Here is a 15,051-nt window from a genome sequence, read left to right on the forward strand (position 1 = left end):
CAGTGAGTAGGGGTGCTAAATAAATCAGGAGCCTTTGGTTCGGCTCGTGAAGATTTGTGTTTATATGGTCTCTAAAATTGGTTGTTAGAACCAGACTTTGACTTGTATAAAAGCTCGTTTAATAAAAAAGTTTCAGGCTTCAATTTAAAAGCTCGGCCTTAGAGCTTCTGGCTGACTTAGTATATTAATTTTTATTTTTATTTTATATTTTTTATACTACTCATTATAGCTCTTTATCTCTTCTCAATCTATTTCACTCCATTTTATTGGTTAAACAGGCTTTTTGAATGATTTGGTTCTATATTATGCTGTTTGGATATACATTGAATTTATGAATCTTTGTAGAATTATTAGCGCTATTGATTGTATATTATGTTTGAATAAATTTTTGTTGTCTTATTTTTTTAACAGGCTAAACTAGACTTTTATTTTTTGTAAATAAATTAGGCTACAGGCCGATAATTATATTTATAATAGGTAATAGACTAGGTCAGACTGACATATTTAAATATAGACTTGATCTTTTACGACTTGACTCAGCCCGTTAACATCGTTACCAGTTAATTAGCTAGCTACCTCATTCCTTTCCCTATAAATAAGGACAAAAATAATTTGCCAAGCTTGGTTCAGTAAGTTATTGATTCTATTGATTAGGCTTGCAAGAGGATGATGGGGAGGGCAACCTACTTTGACTAGCTTAATGGCTACCTCAGAATCACCTTTTTAAAAATCCTTAATTCATGAATTTGCAAGTGTAGGAACAGGCCCCAAAGCCTAGCTTTGATTGAGCTACATGTGCCTAGATTCCTAGCAAAACCCAATAGCCAGCGCCCAATGTCATCGTGCAGAATTCCACCACACCCCACTTTGCCTATTATGTCTCAAAGCAGAATCATTTGTGTTAATGTTTGATCCATCCAAAGGGGGAGGAGACCACTGGATTAGGACCTCTTGTTTAATCTGTACTGTACTTTTAATAATTATTTTCTTAAAGTTTAAACTTTGATGATTTCTTTAGGGAATATTTGGTAGAAGAGAAAAAAAAAATTTACTAGAGAAATACAATCAATGGAAAAGTGATTTTCTGGGAAATTATAAAATAATTATTTGGTACGCTGAAATATTATTAAATTTTTTTTGATGTAAATTTACTATAAATTTGAGTTTGTTGAAAAAATTAAAATATCACCATCAAGGTGATATTCCCAAGTGGACATTTTCCTTAATTTTTACACTTCAAAAATTTTTTCTCAAAATTTTTTTCTAGATAAATTTTCCTGACGCCATATCAAATATGATCATTTGTGAATCCCATCTACCACTTTCGTAACATTATGGAAAAAATCTACTTACCAAACAGCCGGGCTACTCTCATCGTTGATTCTATAATAGCATTTGACAAGATGTATTAGAACTAAATAAAATATAAGAATTTTATTTTATGTTTGATTTATTTATTTTTTAAATAAAACTAAACATAAAATTAAAAAGTGATAATTTTATATAACAAAATAAAATTAATCAAGAACTGCTATCAATTCTTCATGCTATTACTAATTACTAAGGGCCGTTTAGATGAGCTTTTTTTTAGTCAAAAGTTACTTCTTCTTTTTTCAAAAAAAAGTACTTTTAGAGTCCGTCTGGATAAGCTTTTTTTTCTTCAAAAATTGTTTTTTTAAGAAAAAAAACACTTCTCAAAAAAAGTCTGTTTGTATGCCTGCTTTTAAAAAAAGCAGAAGTCATAAAAAAAATCAAAAACTTACTTTTTTCAGAAGCTAAAAATTTTAACTTCTCAAAAAAGCAGAAGTTAAAAGTCAAATATTTTTTTTAAAAATCAAATACTTTTCTAAAAATCTAAATAGTTGTAACTTTTATAAAAAGTACTTTTAAAATAAGGAATTGATAAAAGGACTTTTTTAAAAAGTGAATACAAACGGGCCCATTGTAAAGTATATTTGGATGTCTGCTTTAAAAAAAAAACAGAAGTCATAAAAAAAACCAAAATCTGCTATTTCCAGAAGCTATAAATTTTAGCTTATCAAAAAAGCAAAAGTCAAAAGGCATTTTTTTTTTCGAAAAAAAATATTTTTTAAAAAATTTAAATAGTTTTAATTTTTATAAAAAGCACTTTTAAAATAAGCGGGTATAAAAGCAACTTTTAAAAAAAAGGTAATCCAAACGCACTTAGGAACTTGAGATTTCGTAAGTTGTTTTTTAAAAAAGTTCTTTCTTACGAGGTTGACAAATGTCAGGGTCTGATTCCACAATCCAAGCAATTAAAAAATAAAATTAAAAGGATACCAAAAAAAAATTAAAAATAAAATTAAAGTGGGTTATATAGTTGTAATGCAATGTCTTCGTAGAGGGCGTAAAGAATTTATGTGTAGGTAATATTATTTGAGACAAATTATACTTATAATTTATTTTATTTTTATAGTTATTAGATTAAAATTAAATTAATACTTCCACTTAATATTATTTTATAATCATTAATATGATTTTGATCCAATAACCATAAAAATAATTATAAGATATTATTTATACATATTTCGTAATATATAATGAAGGTAAATGAAACAAAATATACTAAATGAACACGAAAAATAAAATAAGGGTGCATCAATTCAATAGTAAAAGACATTACAAAGGCATTATTGCATTGTCTCCATGTATAATTTCTTACAAGTAAACTTATCTACCTTTATGTACCATTAAACTATTTTCTTATTTATTTTCTTTGAAAATTGTCCACCAAGTATTATTTTTATTAAAGAATAATAAATAAAACTATAAAAGTGCATTTTAAGAGAAGAAAAGTACATACAAAAAAATGAGTTGACAGAGGAAAGGACCAAAGTGTACTTAGGCAAAGGAAGTGGAGCACCAATGTTTTTGGTCCACAATTGCAGGAAGGTAATTGGTATTAGAAGGTGTCAACTTAACATTAAAACATATATATATATTTTTTTTGTAAACAACTTAACATTAAAAACATGAAACAGAAGAAACACTCTCTTTTGATTTTCTGAGTGTCAACTTAATAGTTTGTTACAAAAGACCAGCTATATATCATTAGGCTGAGACTGGTTACTCTCCGAGTCTCACTATCATAATCTTCTTCCCTTCATTCACTTTCCACTTCTCATGTCTCACCACACAATGATTTATCACTCTTTCTCTTTTTCTTTTTTTGGAAATAATCACTCTTTCTCTTTCTCACCTGTGTCTTAGGCCCTTTTCTTTTTTATTGAAAATATAACTTTGAAAGCAATATTTTGGACTTTTTAATGCTTGCTTAATAAAAAATATGTTTTCCTTTTTTTTAGTGTAAGAAGAATCTTTTCTTAATTTATTTTTTTTGGTACATGTCTTTTCTTAATTATTAAAGAGAGAGAATAATGACTTACCCTTTTTAAATTAGGAAAAATTCTGTAAATGAATAAAAAAAAAGTTGAGCTGATAAATTAATCAAATGTTAAAGAAAGTTCAAAAAATATAATGCATTATTTCATTTTATGTTTCTTATTAAAGATATTTTCATAATTATATTATTTTTCATCAAATAACAGTTTGAACTAAAATTATTCTCCTTCCATCTCGTTTAAAAAAATAAATAATAATTAAATTATTTCCTTATTATACCAAGACTTCTATACTGAGAATAAAAAGAAAAGCACCTTCTTTTTGTTTTTAATTTCATTTATTACTTTTTCTTTTGGGTTTAATTTTGTGTTTCTTTCTTAGCAATGACATAATATTCAAAACATTAACTTGTATAAATTTGTGTTTCTTTCAATGCATCAGTATAAAAACATAAATAGCAGCAAATTACCAAAAATAGATTCGTGGCTAGTGAAACCCCATAAATATTTTGCTTTTTAAACAAGTATCGCTTTTTCTAAGAGAGGGTAGTATTTTCGGTACTACTATCGCACCAAGTGTTTAGTGTGACGGTTATAGTTGCATTATATATTTTTGAAAATATATAATACAAATATTAAAGTTTTTTTTTCTTCACATCAGTCGATAATTTTTAAGTACATAGAAAAAATAACTCTAATATTTATACTATATATTTTCGAGAATATATATATATTGCAAATATGGAGGTAGTATATTAAAATTTTCCCTATACTTTGTGTCATTATAATTTGGAATTTCAATTTTTAGCATGTGTTCATCTTTCAAATAAAAAGATATAGCATCTATTGAATGTAATGAAGCATTTGGCAAGTGAATTTTCTAAAAAAATTTAAATGTTTTAAAATTTAGTTGTTATGAATATGTTATATGGGCATATGAAAAACCATTTTTAAGTGGAATAAAATCTAAATCTAAATTATAAATAAATCTTTTAGATTTTTTTATTAATTCCCGCAAAATCTAGGCATGAACATTTAATGGAAATAAAAATTAAGTCCCTTATTTGATTTCATGCATGAATTAAGTTCCAATCTTAATCCAACATTTGCATTAATATCATTTTTTTTTTTCAGTGCCACTTTAAAAAAATGAAAGAAAAAAGTAACTAACCTCATTGAGATTACATTATAAATGATGAGTTTGAAAAAAAAAATTGGGGACTAGTTGGCAAAAATTGGACAAGTAAGAGGATCAAGTTTATGATACTCATTCAATCATTTGTGTGTGTTCTTTGTGTGAACGAGATAAGATGAACCCAAATGAGTGGAGAGTCTTCCACGTGGGAAACAAAGAACTGCCATAGAGAGAGGAGTGAGTGGATCACCCCAAACGAAGGAACTGGTCCAATCCAAGTGGTTTTGCTTAGACAACCTGCTATAGCCGGTATACTGACATAATGCTACCGGTTAGTCCCTTCCTAGGATGAGTGGTCAAACGTTTGCAAAACAGTTAGTTGGGGTTGTGAGGGGTTTAAGAACACAAGGTGTTTGGTGGTTTTCAGGGGGTTTTTGTTGATCAGACATAGCCCAATTCTCTAGGTGAGAATTATTTATTGCCTTTCATGAAAAAATAAATTCTTTAGACATAACAAAAAAAAAGGGTTGATGCAAAATAGTTCAACATTGATACAAACTAACAAAAGGTTTTTCTATTTGATGGTTTTTGTTCATCATTCCTTTAATGAAGCAATTTTTCATCATTTATGTTGTTGTTTTTTCCTCTTTGAGTTTAGGAATTTGCATTGCATATCTTATTTCTCCAATTCTTTTCTGGGTTCATTCATGTTCCTTTCCTAGTGCTTGATTCATTTCATTTTATCTATATTCCTTCTTTTACTGCTTTTTTTTTAAAAAAAAAAAAAAAAAATTGATCTCTCTCTGTCTTTCTCTTTCTCTCTCATATTGCATAGTGGTAATAAATTTATTAACTTGTCAGGTGTTGTCTCCTTAAAAGGGTCACCAGTGGTCTGAAGATCCATTTGGCCTATATCTTAAGTAAACTGATGATATGTAATATTTTTTTGCCCTGGTGTTGTCCAGTGTCTTATTTGCTTGTTATTGGTGTTATGTTTAATTGGGTTTAATATGATTGTGCATGGATAATTATAATCATTATGTTGCAATTCTGGGTTTTTTTTGTTTTTGAAAATTAACTAACAAGGCTTTATTTATTTTCCAAATGTTGAAGGGTATGTTATCTGCATGAGTTTCAAACCGGATGAGAGTGTCTTCAACATGGGGTGAAATGTTTTCTTCCAATGTCCACTTACATGTAAGTGTTTCAGTACCTTATTTTTGTGATTACTTTATAATGGCGGAAACTTATCTCAACTGGGGGCTTCAAGATTGCAGCAACTGCTAATGTCATAATCACACAACCCATTCCCAAAGATTTATTATCATGAATGTAATGCCATGCTATTATTCATTCAATTTTGGTGTAAATGTTGGTATTTTCTCTCTACTTAAATGGTTCATTGTCTGCTCTTAATTTTATTTCATTTATCCTTGTTACTTTGTAAAAAAAAAAAAAAAAATTCTTTTTTTTTTCTTTCTTGATTTTACCAATTGCATCAAATTTTCTTTATCAAGAATACTTACTAATTAGGCACTGTAAGAAAGCGGCTACTTTGCTTTCCTTTCGCAGAAATGCAAAGCTGATCCTTTGCATTAGAACTGGTTTTTGACTAAATGAAATAAACCCCTAAAAACATTTTGCATATGCAGCTTGGTACAATGACTCCTCTTGAGATTCATCAGTCTATTCTAGTGTAATAACTATGGGAAAACATTATTGCATGAGAATTCAATTCTCATGTTGTCACCCTTCGATTTGCGTGCACAATTTTTTTTTTTTGGTTTCTTTTTTTAATAAATGTGGGACCCACCACTAGTTGAGTCACAATACATGAGAAAATCAAACCCCAATAACTATTTACTGATATTTGATTGTGCTGACACGATTTGATATTGGAAGTTTGCAAAACTCAAGGAAGCTGGTTATATTTTATCTAGTGACTTTTTTCTTATAGGAATGATTGTCTGAGATATGGTGTTGCAGAAGAGGTTGAACTATGGTTTTAATGGCTATCAGGTGCCTGTCATTCCTAGAGCTTCTAGATCAGCTAGGGTAAGAAAATGATTCCCCCCCCCCCCCCCCCCCAACATTTCCTGCTAAATTGAGGGCAAGCCTTGGAGCAACGGTAATATTACTCCTTGTGACCAGAAGGTCACGGGTTCGAGTAAGGATATAGCCTCTTTGCAAAAATATAAGGATAAGGCTACGTACAAATGACCTTTACAAGTCATGGAGGCTTGTGCTTCAGGGTTTGTCCTTTTTATTTCCTTCTAAATTGTATTGTGTGTAGAGTTTCAAATCCTGATAATTACAATAAATGGTTTAGGGGAGGGGCGCAATCAGGAAGAAGCCTGACAGCAATCAGATACAGGCTTTTGAAATTTTGGCTAGTGTAGCTGGCAACTTTTTGCAGGAGAATGAGAGTTCCATTCCTGATAACGCTGATTCTGTGAAAGATCCTCATTCTTTTGCTGGTATTAACATAAAAGACAAACAAGAGGATGAAGTAGGGTCATTTAAGGAGAACCTATTTGAGCGTGGAACTTGTAGTGAAATTGCCTCTACCTGTGTCCCTGGTTTGAAAGGGAAACATGACAACCAAAGGTACTTGTTGAATGGCTATTTTAGTTCAATGATAAACTTAGTGGCTTTGGAAACTTGTCATTACTCAGATTATTATGTTGTATGAAACTTTGACCAGAGTCATGGATGATTCATCTTTTCTTGGCAATCATCTTGAAGGCCAAGGACAAAATGTCCTTGAGAGGGAAGATGAACGGATAAAAGGGGGATGCGTAAGTGAGAAAATCATCCACATTAAAGGGAGCTCTGATGGATTAATAGAACTAGGACATAGAGCATCTAAAGATTGCACTTCAGAAAATTATGTGGAAAAACCTTCATTGGAGGGACGCAGGAATCTTGATTCTTTACCCAATGGTTCCTCTGCTAGTAAATTAGTTAATAGAGATGATGACGATAACTTTGTTAGGTGCACTCAATTGAGCCCCAAGAATAAGATATCTGGCCAACCACCAGATATGCTAAAACTGAAGGATGCAAGTACTTTTACAAGTGGTATGTAGCTTTACTAGCAGTTGATTTTTAATTTAGTTTAAGTCTCACAACAAGTATGTTGTGTTTCTAATTATGAAGCAAGCAATCTCTATTGTTGCATGCATTCATAATAGTTAATCAACTTCATAAATTTGCACATTCTGTATGAGTATGACTATTGACAGTTCCATGAATTGTTGTGTTGTCATAGATGAGAACAATAGTAGGGACAATTCTTTGCTTGAAAATTCACAAAGGATGTATCCGTTTAAGAAGAGGAAGTTCTTCAATCAGACCTCATCATCTGCATCTGATAGGGGGTCTCACTGTCAAGGCATGTTTGATTCTTCTGACACCAGAGTTAATGGCACAAACCACAGTGCAGGTGAAACAATGCATGGCTGCCTGCTTTGTTTTTCTTTGTAATGTATGTTCCCTTTTAGGTTTGTATTCAGTTTTAGCTGAATGATCTAAACTATCACATGCAGCGATTGAAGAATCATCCTCTGTAGCAGGTCAACAAGTACATCCTGGGTCAAGAGGTTGTAACGGTAGGAAAGTTGGTGAAATGATTTACAACATTTAATCCATATTTTGTTTGACATCTTGCTATGTAAGGTTCTGACATGATTTTCATTTGTACTTTTCAGTGAAGCTTAGTATAAAATCCTTTAAAGTCCCAGAGCTTTTTATTGATATACCTGAAACTGCTACTATTGGTTCACTGAAGGTATGTGATTAAACTTTATCTTAGAGAGACACAATAATGACATCATTGACATGATTTATGCAAAATTTTATGCCTACTTTAGTTGAAGCAATGGAGGCTAACAATAAATGAAACTAAAGCAGCATGTTATGGACAATTTTATGGCATAATCTGAGCCTTAAACACTAAACCACCATAATATGTCCTCTTGCCTCCAGACCAAAGGCAAATAGATTTCGAATGGATAAAGTGTAATAACTATAGTAAGTGTTGAGATATATAAAATCATTAATGTAACTTCACCCATAGCTTAAGCTTTTGGGTTGAATTGGTTCTTTACATGGTATCAGAGCATTGTGTCCCAGGTTCGATCCTCGTCGCCCCCCACTTTCTTTCAAGTGGAATTTCTTTGTTCGCACAGGTAGGTGGACCTGTGTATTGTCCACCCTTCAAGCCCAGTGGGCTCTCGTGTGAAGGGGCGTGTTGAGATATATAAAACCATTAATGTAGCCTCACCCAATAGTTTAAGCTTTTGGGTTGAATTGGTTCTTTACAGTACCTTTCTCCAAGCTCAATAATGTGTAGTTTTGTTTTATTATTAATATTTCTTGCAGAGGACAGTAATGGAGGCTGTGACAGCTATACTAGGAGATGAACTACATGTAGGCATTCTTCTTCAGGGAAAGAAGGTACGAGATGACAGCAAAACTCTGATTCAGACTGGGATATCTCAAGATGACAAACGTCATAGATTGGGGTTCATGTTGGAGCCAAGACGTACTCAAATTTCTCCATCTTCATACAATGAAGACTCTTGTTTTCTAACCACTGGTTCCCGACAAAAATTTTCCAGGTAAACCATTCAACCAAGCATTAACTTGTTTTTATTTGATATATATCTTTCTTGGCCTTTTCATCAGTGGAATCACTTTTTTTTTTTAATCATTGTGTAAGTATCTGAGCAGTTACTAATTTGATCATCTTCAATAAACAGGCAATCAACATCTTTAATGCTACAACATGGAACATATAATGTATCCCAAGAGCGTTCTCTGATCAAAATTGAAAGTTGTGCTGGAGGTGATCTTAATGTTGTCTCATCTCTGGCAGATACTTCAGCTAACAATAACATGTCAAAGTGTCGCACTTTGGTAGCAGTTCCTGCCATTAACATGGAGGCATTAGCCATGGTTCCATTCCGGCGCAAACCTGGGAATCCTGACTTTGCACAGCGCCGAATCAGGAGGCCATTTTCTGTTCTAGAAGTAGAAGCATTGGTTCAGGCAGTTGAAAAACTTGGAACTGGAAGGTTTATTTAATGGAATTTTTTTCCTTTTTATCTTTGGTTAATTGAGTAGTGCTAATAACTGTACAGTATTAAGTATTACTTGTGGGTTTCAGGTGGCGTGATGTCAAACAACGTGCTTTTGATAATGCAAAGCATCGAACTTATGTGGATTTGAAGGTGAGGGATTCATGTGATGCACTGTGGATTGTAAGGGGTGAAATCTCCCACAAGAAGCTAAAATATCATAATTTGTATGATAGTCTAATCGATCATACTTTTCTTCTCAGCACTTGTTTACCTTTTCTTTCTTCTCAATGCTTTAATAAAAGGGCTATAGGTTGTTTTCTTCCGGTTAGAGATATATAAAAATCATTAATGTAGCATCTCCCACCAGCTTAAATTTTTGGGTTGAATCGGTTCTTTACATGGTATCAGAGTCTCGATGTCATGGGTTCGATTCTCACTGCCCCACTTTCTCTTATGAAATTTCATAGCACAAGTAGGTGGACCTGTGCATTGTCCACCCTTCAAGTTCAGTGAACTCTCGTATGAGGGGGCATGTTGGAGTATAATATAAATCATTAAAGAAGCTCTCACCTAAAAGCTTAAGCTTTTGGTTTGAATTGGTTTTTTACATGGTATCAGAGCCTCGGTGTCCCGGGTTCGATCCTCGCCGCCCCCATTTTTTTGTGTGGAATTTTTTAGCACAGGTAGGCTGGGCCTGATGCATCATTCACCTTTCAAGTCCAATGGGCTTTCTTGTGAGGGGGCGTGTTAAAGATATATAAAAACCATTAATGTAGCCTCTCCCATCAACTTAAGCTTTTAGGTTGAATCAGTTCTTTACATTTCCAAATAGTGGAGCAAATAGGTACTTCCATTGATGAATGATCTTCTCTAGTACTTTTCAAGTTGCTAATTATTTCTTGCAGATTTTTATTATTATTCTATGTTATAAAACTAATTGAAGTTGTAGGATGGTTGTTGTCCCTCCCTCCTCTGACGTATATAGAAAGGAGAGATAAAATTGAATATAGTTGAGAAGTATGCAGTATTTTCATTCTGTTAACTATGGGAATGCTGCAGGATAAGTGGAAGACATTGGTGCACACAGCAAGAATCTCCCCTCAGCAAAGGAGAGGAGAACCTGTTCCTCAGGAGCTTCTGGACAGGGTCTTAGCTGCTCATGCCTACTGGTCTCAACAACAATGTAAGCATCAACTTAAACCACTTTGAGCCTTTTTCAATATTGAAGAACGCACAAGAACAAGTACATTGCTGCAAAAAAAAAAACAGCTTTCAGAATGAAGTGAAGTGTCGTTATGCAAAAAGTTGTTAGTTAAGTACGTGTTAAATACATGTGAACCATAATTTAGGTTGTCTAAGCCTATTAATGGTTTGGTGATTTGTACATGATTTTTTGATCGAAAGGGAGTATGGTGTCACTCTTACCATTCCCTGTGGTCGTTTGTTGGTATGCTATCAAAAGCAGACTAGAATAATCATATATGTATAGAAGTTGACCCCTTATGAATTTGTTCTTAGGAACTTGGTTATCTTCGTAAGTTACAAACAATAATAAGGGATGACCTGTGAATAGATGCAAATGAATATCTTTCCATGCAAATAGATGAGATAGTTTCTCAAGCATAGTTGCTGCACTGATAAAGATGTTCTCTATATTTTATTTTATTTTTGTTCTTTGTCCCCATACAGTCAGGGGCTTTGCGGTAGTCATGTTACAGGAATCTCATTTTTATTCCTGCAACATACATATTTTTTTATTAAGTTATTTTTTTTTCAAAAAAAAATTTATATCAGTGGGCCCCACAAATATTGTGTCAGTGACATGATACAACATTTATCCTGTGACATGATGCTTCTATTACCCGTCAGTTATATAGTTCATTGGCAGTAACATTAAGCTGGTTAAATTTGTAAAGTATACAAAATGATATCAATAATAACTGACACGGCTTACAAAGTGGTTTAACATGCAACTTCCTTTTTTTGGCCTTGGCATTTTGCAAGTAATAATGGAACAAGGTGTGGACAACGAAAGAACATGCAGTGATTTTGTAAATTGGAAAATTGTGTACTTTTAAAGGACATAATACCGTTTTCATTTTAAGTAAAATAGTATTATTTTATTTAATATTTAAATTAATTTTTTTTATTAGAGTAAATATCTTTTTTGGTCCTCAGCAAATTTCACGATACCCGTTTTTGTCCCTAGCAAATAAAAAGGCTCATCGTGGTCCCTAAGAAATTCAAAATGGACCTATTTAGTCGAAATCATGGTCCTTCACAAATTTTAAAAAGACCCATATTAGTCCCTAAAAGGACTAAAATAGGTTCATTTTGAATTTCTTAGGGGCCACGACGGGCCTTTTTATTTGCTAGGGATTAAAGCGGGCATAGTGAAATTTGCTGAGGACCAAAAAAATTATTTACTCTTTTTATTAATAACCTCCTACTCTTTCCCATCATGATCTCTCATTATGTAATCGTCTTATCATAAAACATAATAATTTCAATTAAAATGACATAATATTATGTACTTTAAATGAACAAATATTTTTCCCTTGAACCCACCACTTCAAACCAATAAATTTCCAAATCCATTAATTCTTTGCAGACAACATAAACTTCATCTCACAATCTCTGAAAAATAAACCAATGAAAAAAAATAAATACAAATGTTAAATAGGCATTATGTTAGTCTACTCTTGGAATTGGATAAGTAGCAGCTCCTGAGAAGCAAACATGAAACTACATACCAAATCTGACAGGCAAATTAGTTTCCAAGATGCTTTAAAGCATTGAATTACATAATAGGTCAGCTTTGTGCATGAAACTGTATTTGAAGATGATCTGCAGATGGCAACATTTTCCTTGAGCAAATATAACTTTTCCACAATTAATACTTGTGACTAACCAGGTCATAGAGCAACAATCTTGCTGTTTAAAATCAATTTGTTAGTAAAATTGTACAGAGAATAATTCTTTTGTTCCAATTATGTAAGAACTCATGGCAGGCACATTTTGTAATCCTGTAAAATGAGGAGCATAATTGTTAGGTGTAAAATTAAATTGTTTAAAAACCTATATTTTACTTCCTATTGAGCTGTGAAAAAATTAATAAAACAGGTGAAAGGCCTTAAAGGTAGGGAAATCAGCCCATGAAGGTAAAAGTAAAAAAAGAGAAGATTTAGATAAATCCACTTTCTGTTGTTATCACTCCATTGCAGGAATTAAGAGCACGTGAACAATTGGCTGAGTTGAAAGATCTAAACCTACTTAAGCTTTCATCATATCAATTGGTAAAATATTCCACATAGTAGTCTCCCACTCTAACTATTATCCATTGTCAGTAGTCTTCCACTCTAACTATTATCCATTGTCCTTAACGACCTAAACTGCTGACAACTATCAGGTTATCACTCAAATACCAGGAAAGCATACCTAGTATTGTTTCCTATTGTAAATGGGTTTTTTAAAGTGTCATTATGCAAAAGAAGTGGGCCAAATTACAAAGAAAAAGCCCATGGTGGTATATGGCTAATTGAATGACAACTTTTGTAATTTTTGCTTACTATTTGGGCTTTATGTTGCAGGCAAAAGTCACGTGGGCAGATTAGTGAGAACTGAGGAGATGTGGACCGTTGGATCAAAGGAAAAAGAATGGATGGCTGACAAATGCTTTGGTGTTTTTAGTTTTAAGTAGGAGTCTTAGTCTTATATAGACTTAGCCTTTGAAGCACACAGACGGTTTTTTTGGGGAAAAAATGCGTGTTCGACACGCGGTCAACTTTTTGAGACACGTTGACTAGGGGGACACGCGATTTTGACCGAATCCGACACGCGGTCAATGTATGTGGACACGTTTTGGCATTTTTTGTAAAAAAGAAATAAAATTACAATTTAAAAAAAAAAGGGTAAAAATATTTAATAAAAATTAAAAAGTTTAGAACCCTATCTTATCTCGTTCACGCTGGACGCTGCTAGCCACTCCTTCTCTTCTTCGTCGTCGGCCGGCGCTTTTCGTCTCATCTCTGCTTGTTGTCTCTTCTTCCTAGGCTTGTCGTCTACGTCTCCGGTCCTAATTAGAAACCCTGTAAGTCTCTTTTGATCTTGATTTCAACTGTTTCTTCCTTATGTTGATGCTTTTCTCTCCTTTGAGATTGGATGCATTAGCGTGGTGTTTCTTTCTTGATGTCTATGCTAGTTGCTCGTTCCATTATGAAAATTTCATCAGTGGCTATTTTGTGTGATCCAAGGATGTTTTGCTGTCATGATGTGAGGACCACGGTTCTCATATGATTCCTGCATTGATGAATTAGTTGGTTCATATTTTGTTTGTTTTTTTAGTTGTTTTCATTTCATCCATTTTTGAAGGCGAGGCCCTTGCTTCATTAAACAAACCCTCTTTACGAAGCTCTTATATATTATGACATTTAATCGACAACCTTTAATAAGAAGATTTGCAGTCTTTAGTTTTCCTTCCACATTTGCACAAGCCAATGATTATAACAGTATATGTGCTCACATTTCAACGCATTCGTTAGCCAATAATCACATTTCATAACTCAATTGCCTTGTGAATAAGGAAATGGATTATCTCATATATAATGATTTGATTTGGTCATCAGAAAATTTTGTGACTATCTCTTTTGTCATAAACATTTCACAAATGTTGATTGAGTCTCACCTATTTTATCTCTTTCTTCATAGAAATATCACGAATGTATATTGAGTCTCACCTATTTAATGATTCTAAAGAGTTAGATAGACACAAAATATGTTGAGTATGTCTCATATTTCGCATGCTGATGAGGACTCTTGTTGTCAGGGTCATCAGAAAGTCAACTGGGGTCATGCTCATATAGCTAGCGCCCCCAGCCCCCAAGCCCGTAGAGGCTAGATATTGTTGTGGGTCTCTGATTTATTGTAATTTTTTTAGTAGGACTCATGAATAGCTGCTATTAGGATTTTCTAATTCTATTTATATTTTTCTTGAAAATCGAGTGACTTGTAACGAGTGGTGGTGAGCTAAATATAGTACAGACAAGCTGTATGTAGTCTATATTGGATGAACCAGGATAAATCACTGTGTCAATCTCTCTTCTCTTTTCTCTTTTCTGTTTTGCCGATTTCGTGTTATTGTCGATTTCCAACAAAATTTATATATGATCATATTATGTAAAATTTACACTTGAGAGGATTGACACCCTTATAATAATAATAATAATAATAATAATAATAATAAAGAAATGATCCGTTTACAAATATTTTTTACAAATTTTTGCAAATTATATTATGTACTCCCAGAAAAACATAGCGTAACCTAGTGTTCTCCCGTGAGAACATAATGTATAGTTTGTAAGAATTTGTAAATAAAAAGTTTATTGTTACGGATATGAATATCATATCCCAACTACTCACCTAAGAATCTACTAAGAGATAGATTCATGAATATCTCAACAACATTAAACAG

The 15,051-nt window shown here is 32.7% G+C and overlaps 1 protein-coding gene across 2 annotated transcripts; it reads left to right on the plus strand.

The window, feature by feature from the left end:
* The first annotated feature begins 4,856 nt into the window (after positions 1 to 4,856).
* LOC133298874 (telomere repeat-binding protein 5-like) lies at positions 4,857 to 11,152 on the plus strand. 2 transcript variants are annotated; one of them, XM_061498255.1, is made up of 12 exons: positions 4,857 to 4,961; positions 5,611 to 5,694; positions 6,455 to 6,552; positions 6,827 to 7,104; positions 7,202 to 7,578; positions 7,769 to 7,942; positions 8,046 to 8,108; positions 8,208 to 8,287; positions 8,881 to 9,119; positions 9,261 to 9,575; positions 9,668 to 9,731; positions 10,641 to 11,152. In XM_061498255.1, the coding sequence occupies exons 3-12, from the start codon at positions 6,472 to 6,474 to the stop codon at positions 10,788 to 10,790; spliced, it is 1,821 nt and encodes a 606-aa protein (XP_061354239.1). In that variant the 5' UTR covers positions 4,857 to 4,961; positions 5,611 to 5,694; positions 6,455 to 6,471; the 3' UTR covers positions 10,791 to 11,152. The 2 variants fall into 2 exon arrangements, with proteins under 2 accessions (XP_061354239.1, XP_061354240.1); XM_061498256.1 differs by lacking the exon at positions 4,857 to 4,961 and adding an exon at positions 5,341 to 5,432.
* Positions 11,153 to 15,051: the final 3,899 nt, after the last annotated feature.

Source organism: Gastrolobium bilobum, unplaced genomic scaffold (genome assembly GCF_033153095.1).
Source record: "Gastrolobium bilobum isolate Gb01-03AN ecotype WA unplaced genomic scaffold, APGP_CSIRO_Gbil_v1 utg54096, whole genome shotgun sequence".
NCBI classification, from domain to species: domain Eukaryota; kingdom Viridiplantae; phylum Streptophyta; class Magnoliopsida; order Fabales; family Fabaceae; genus Gastrolobium; species Gastrolobium bilobum.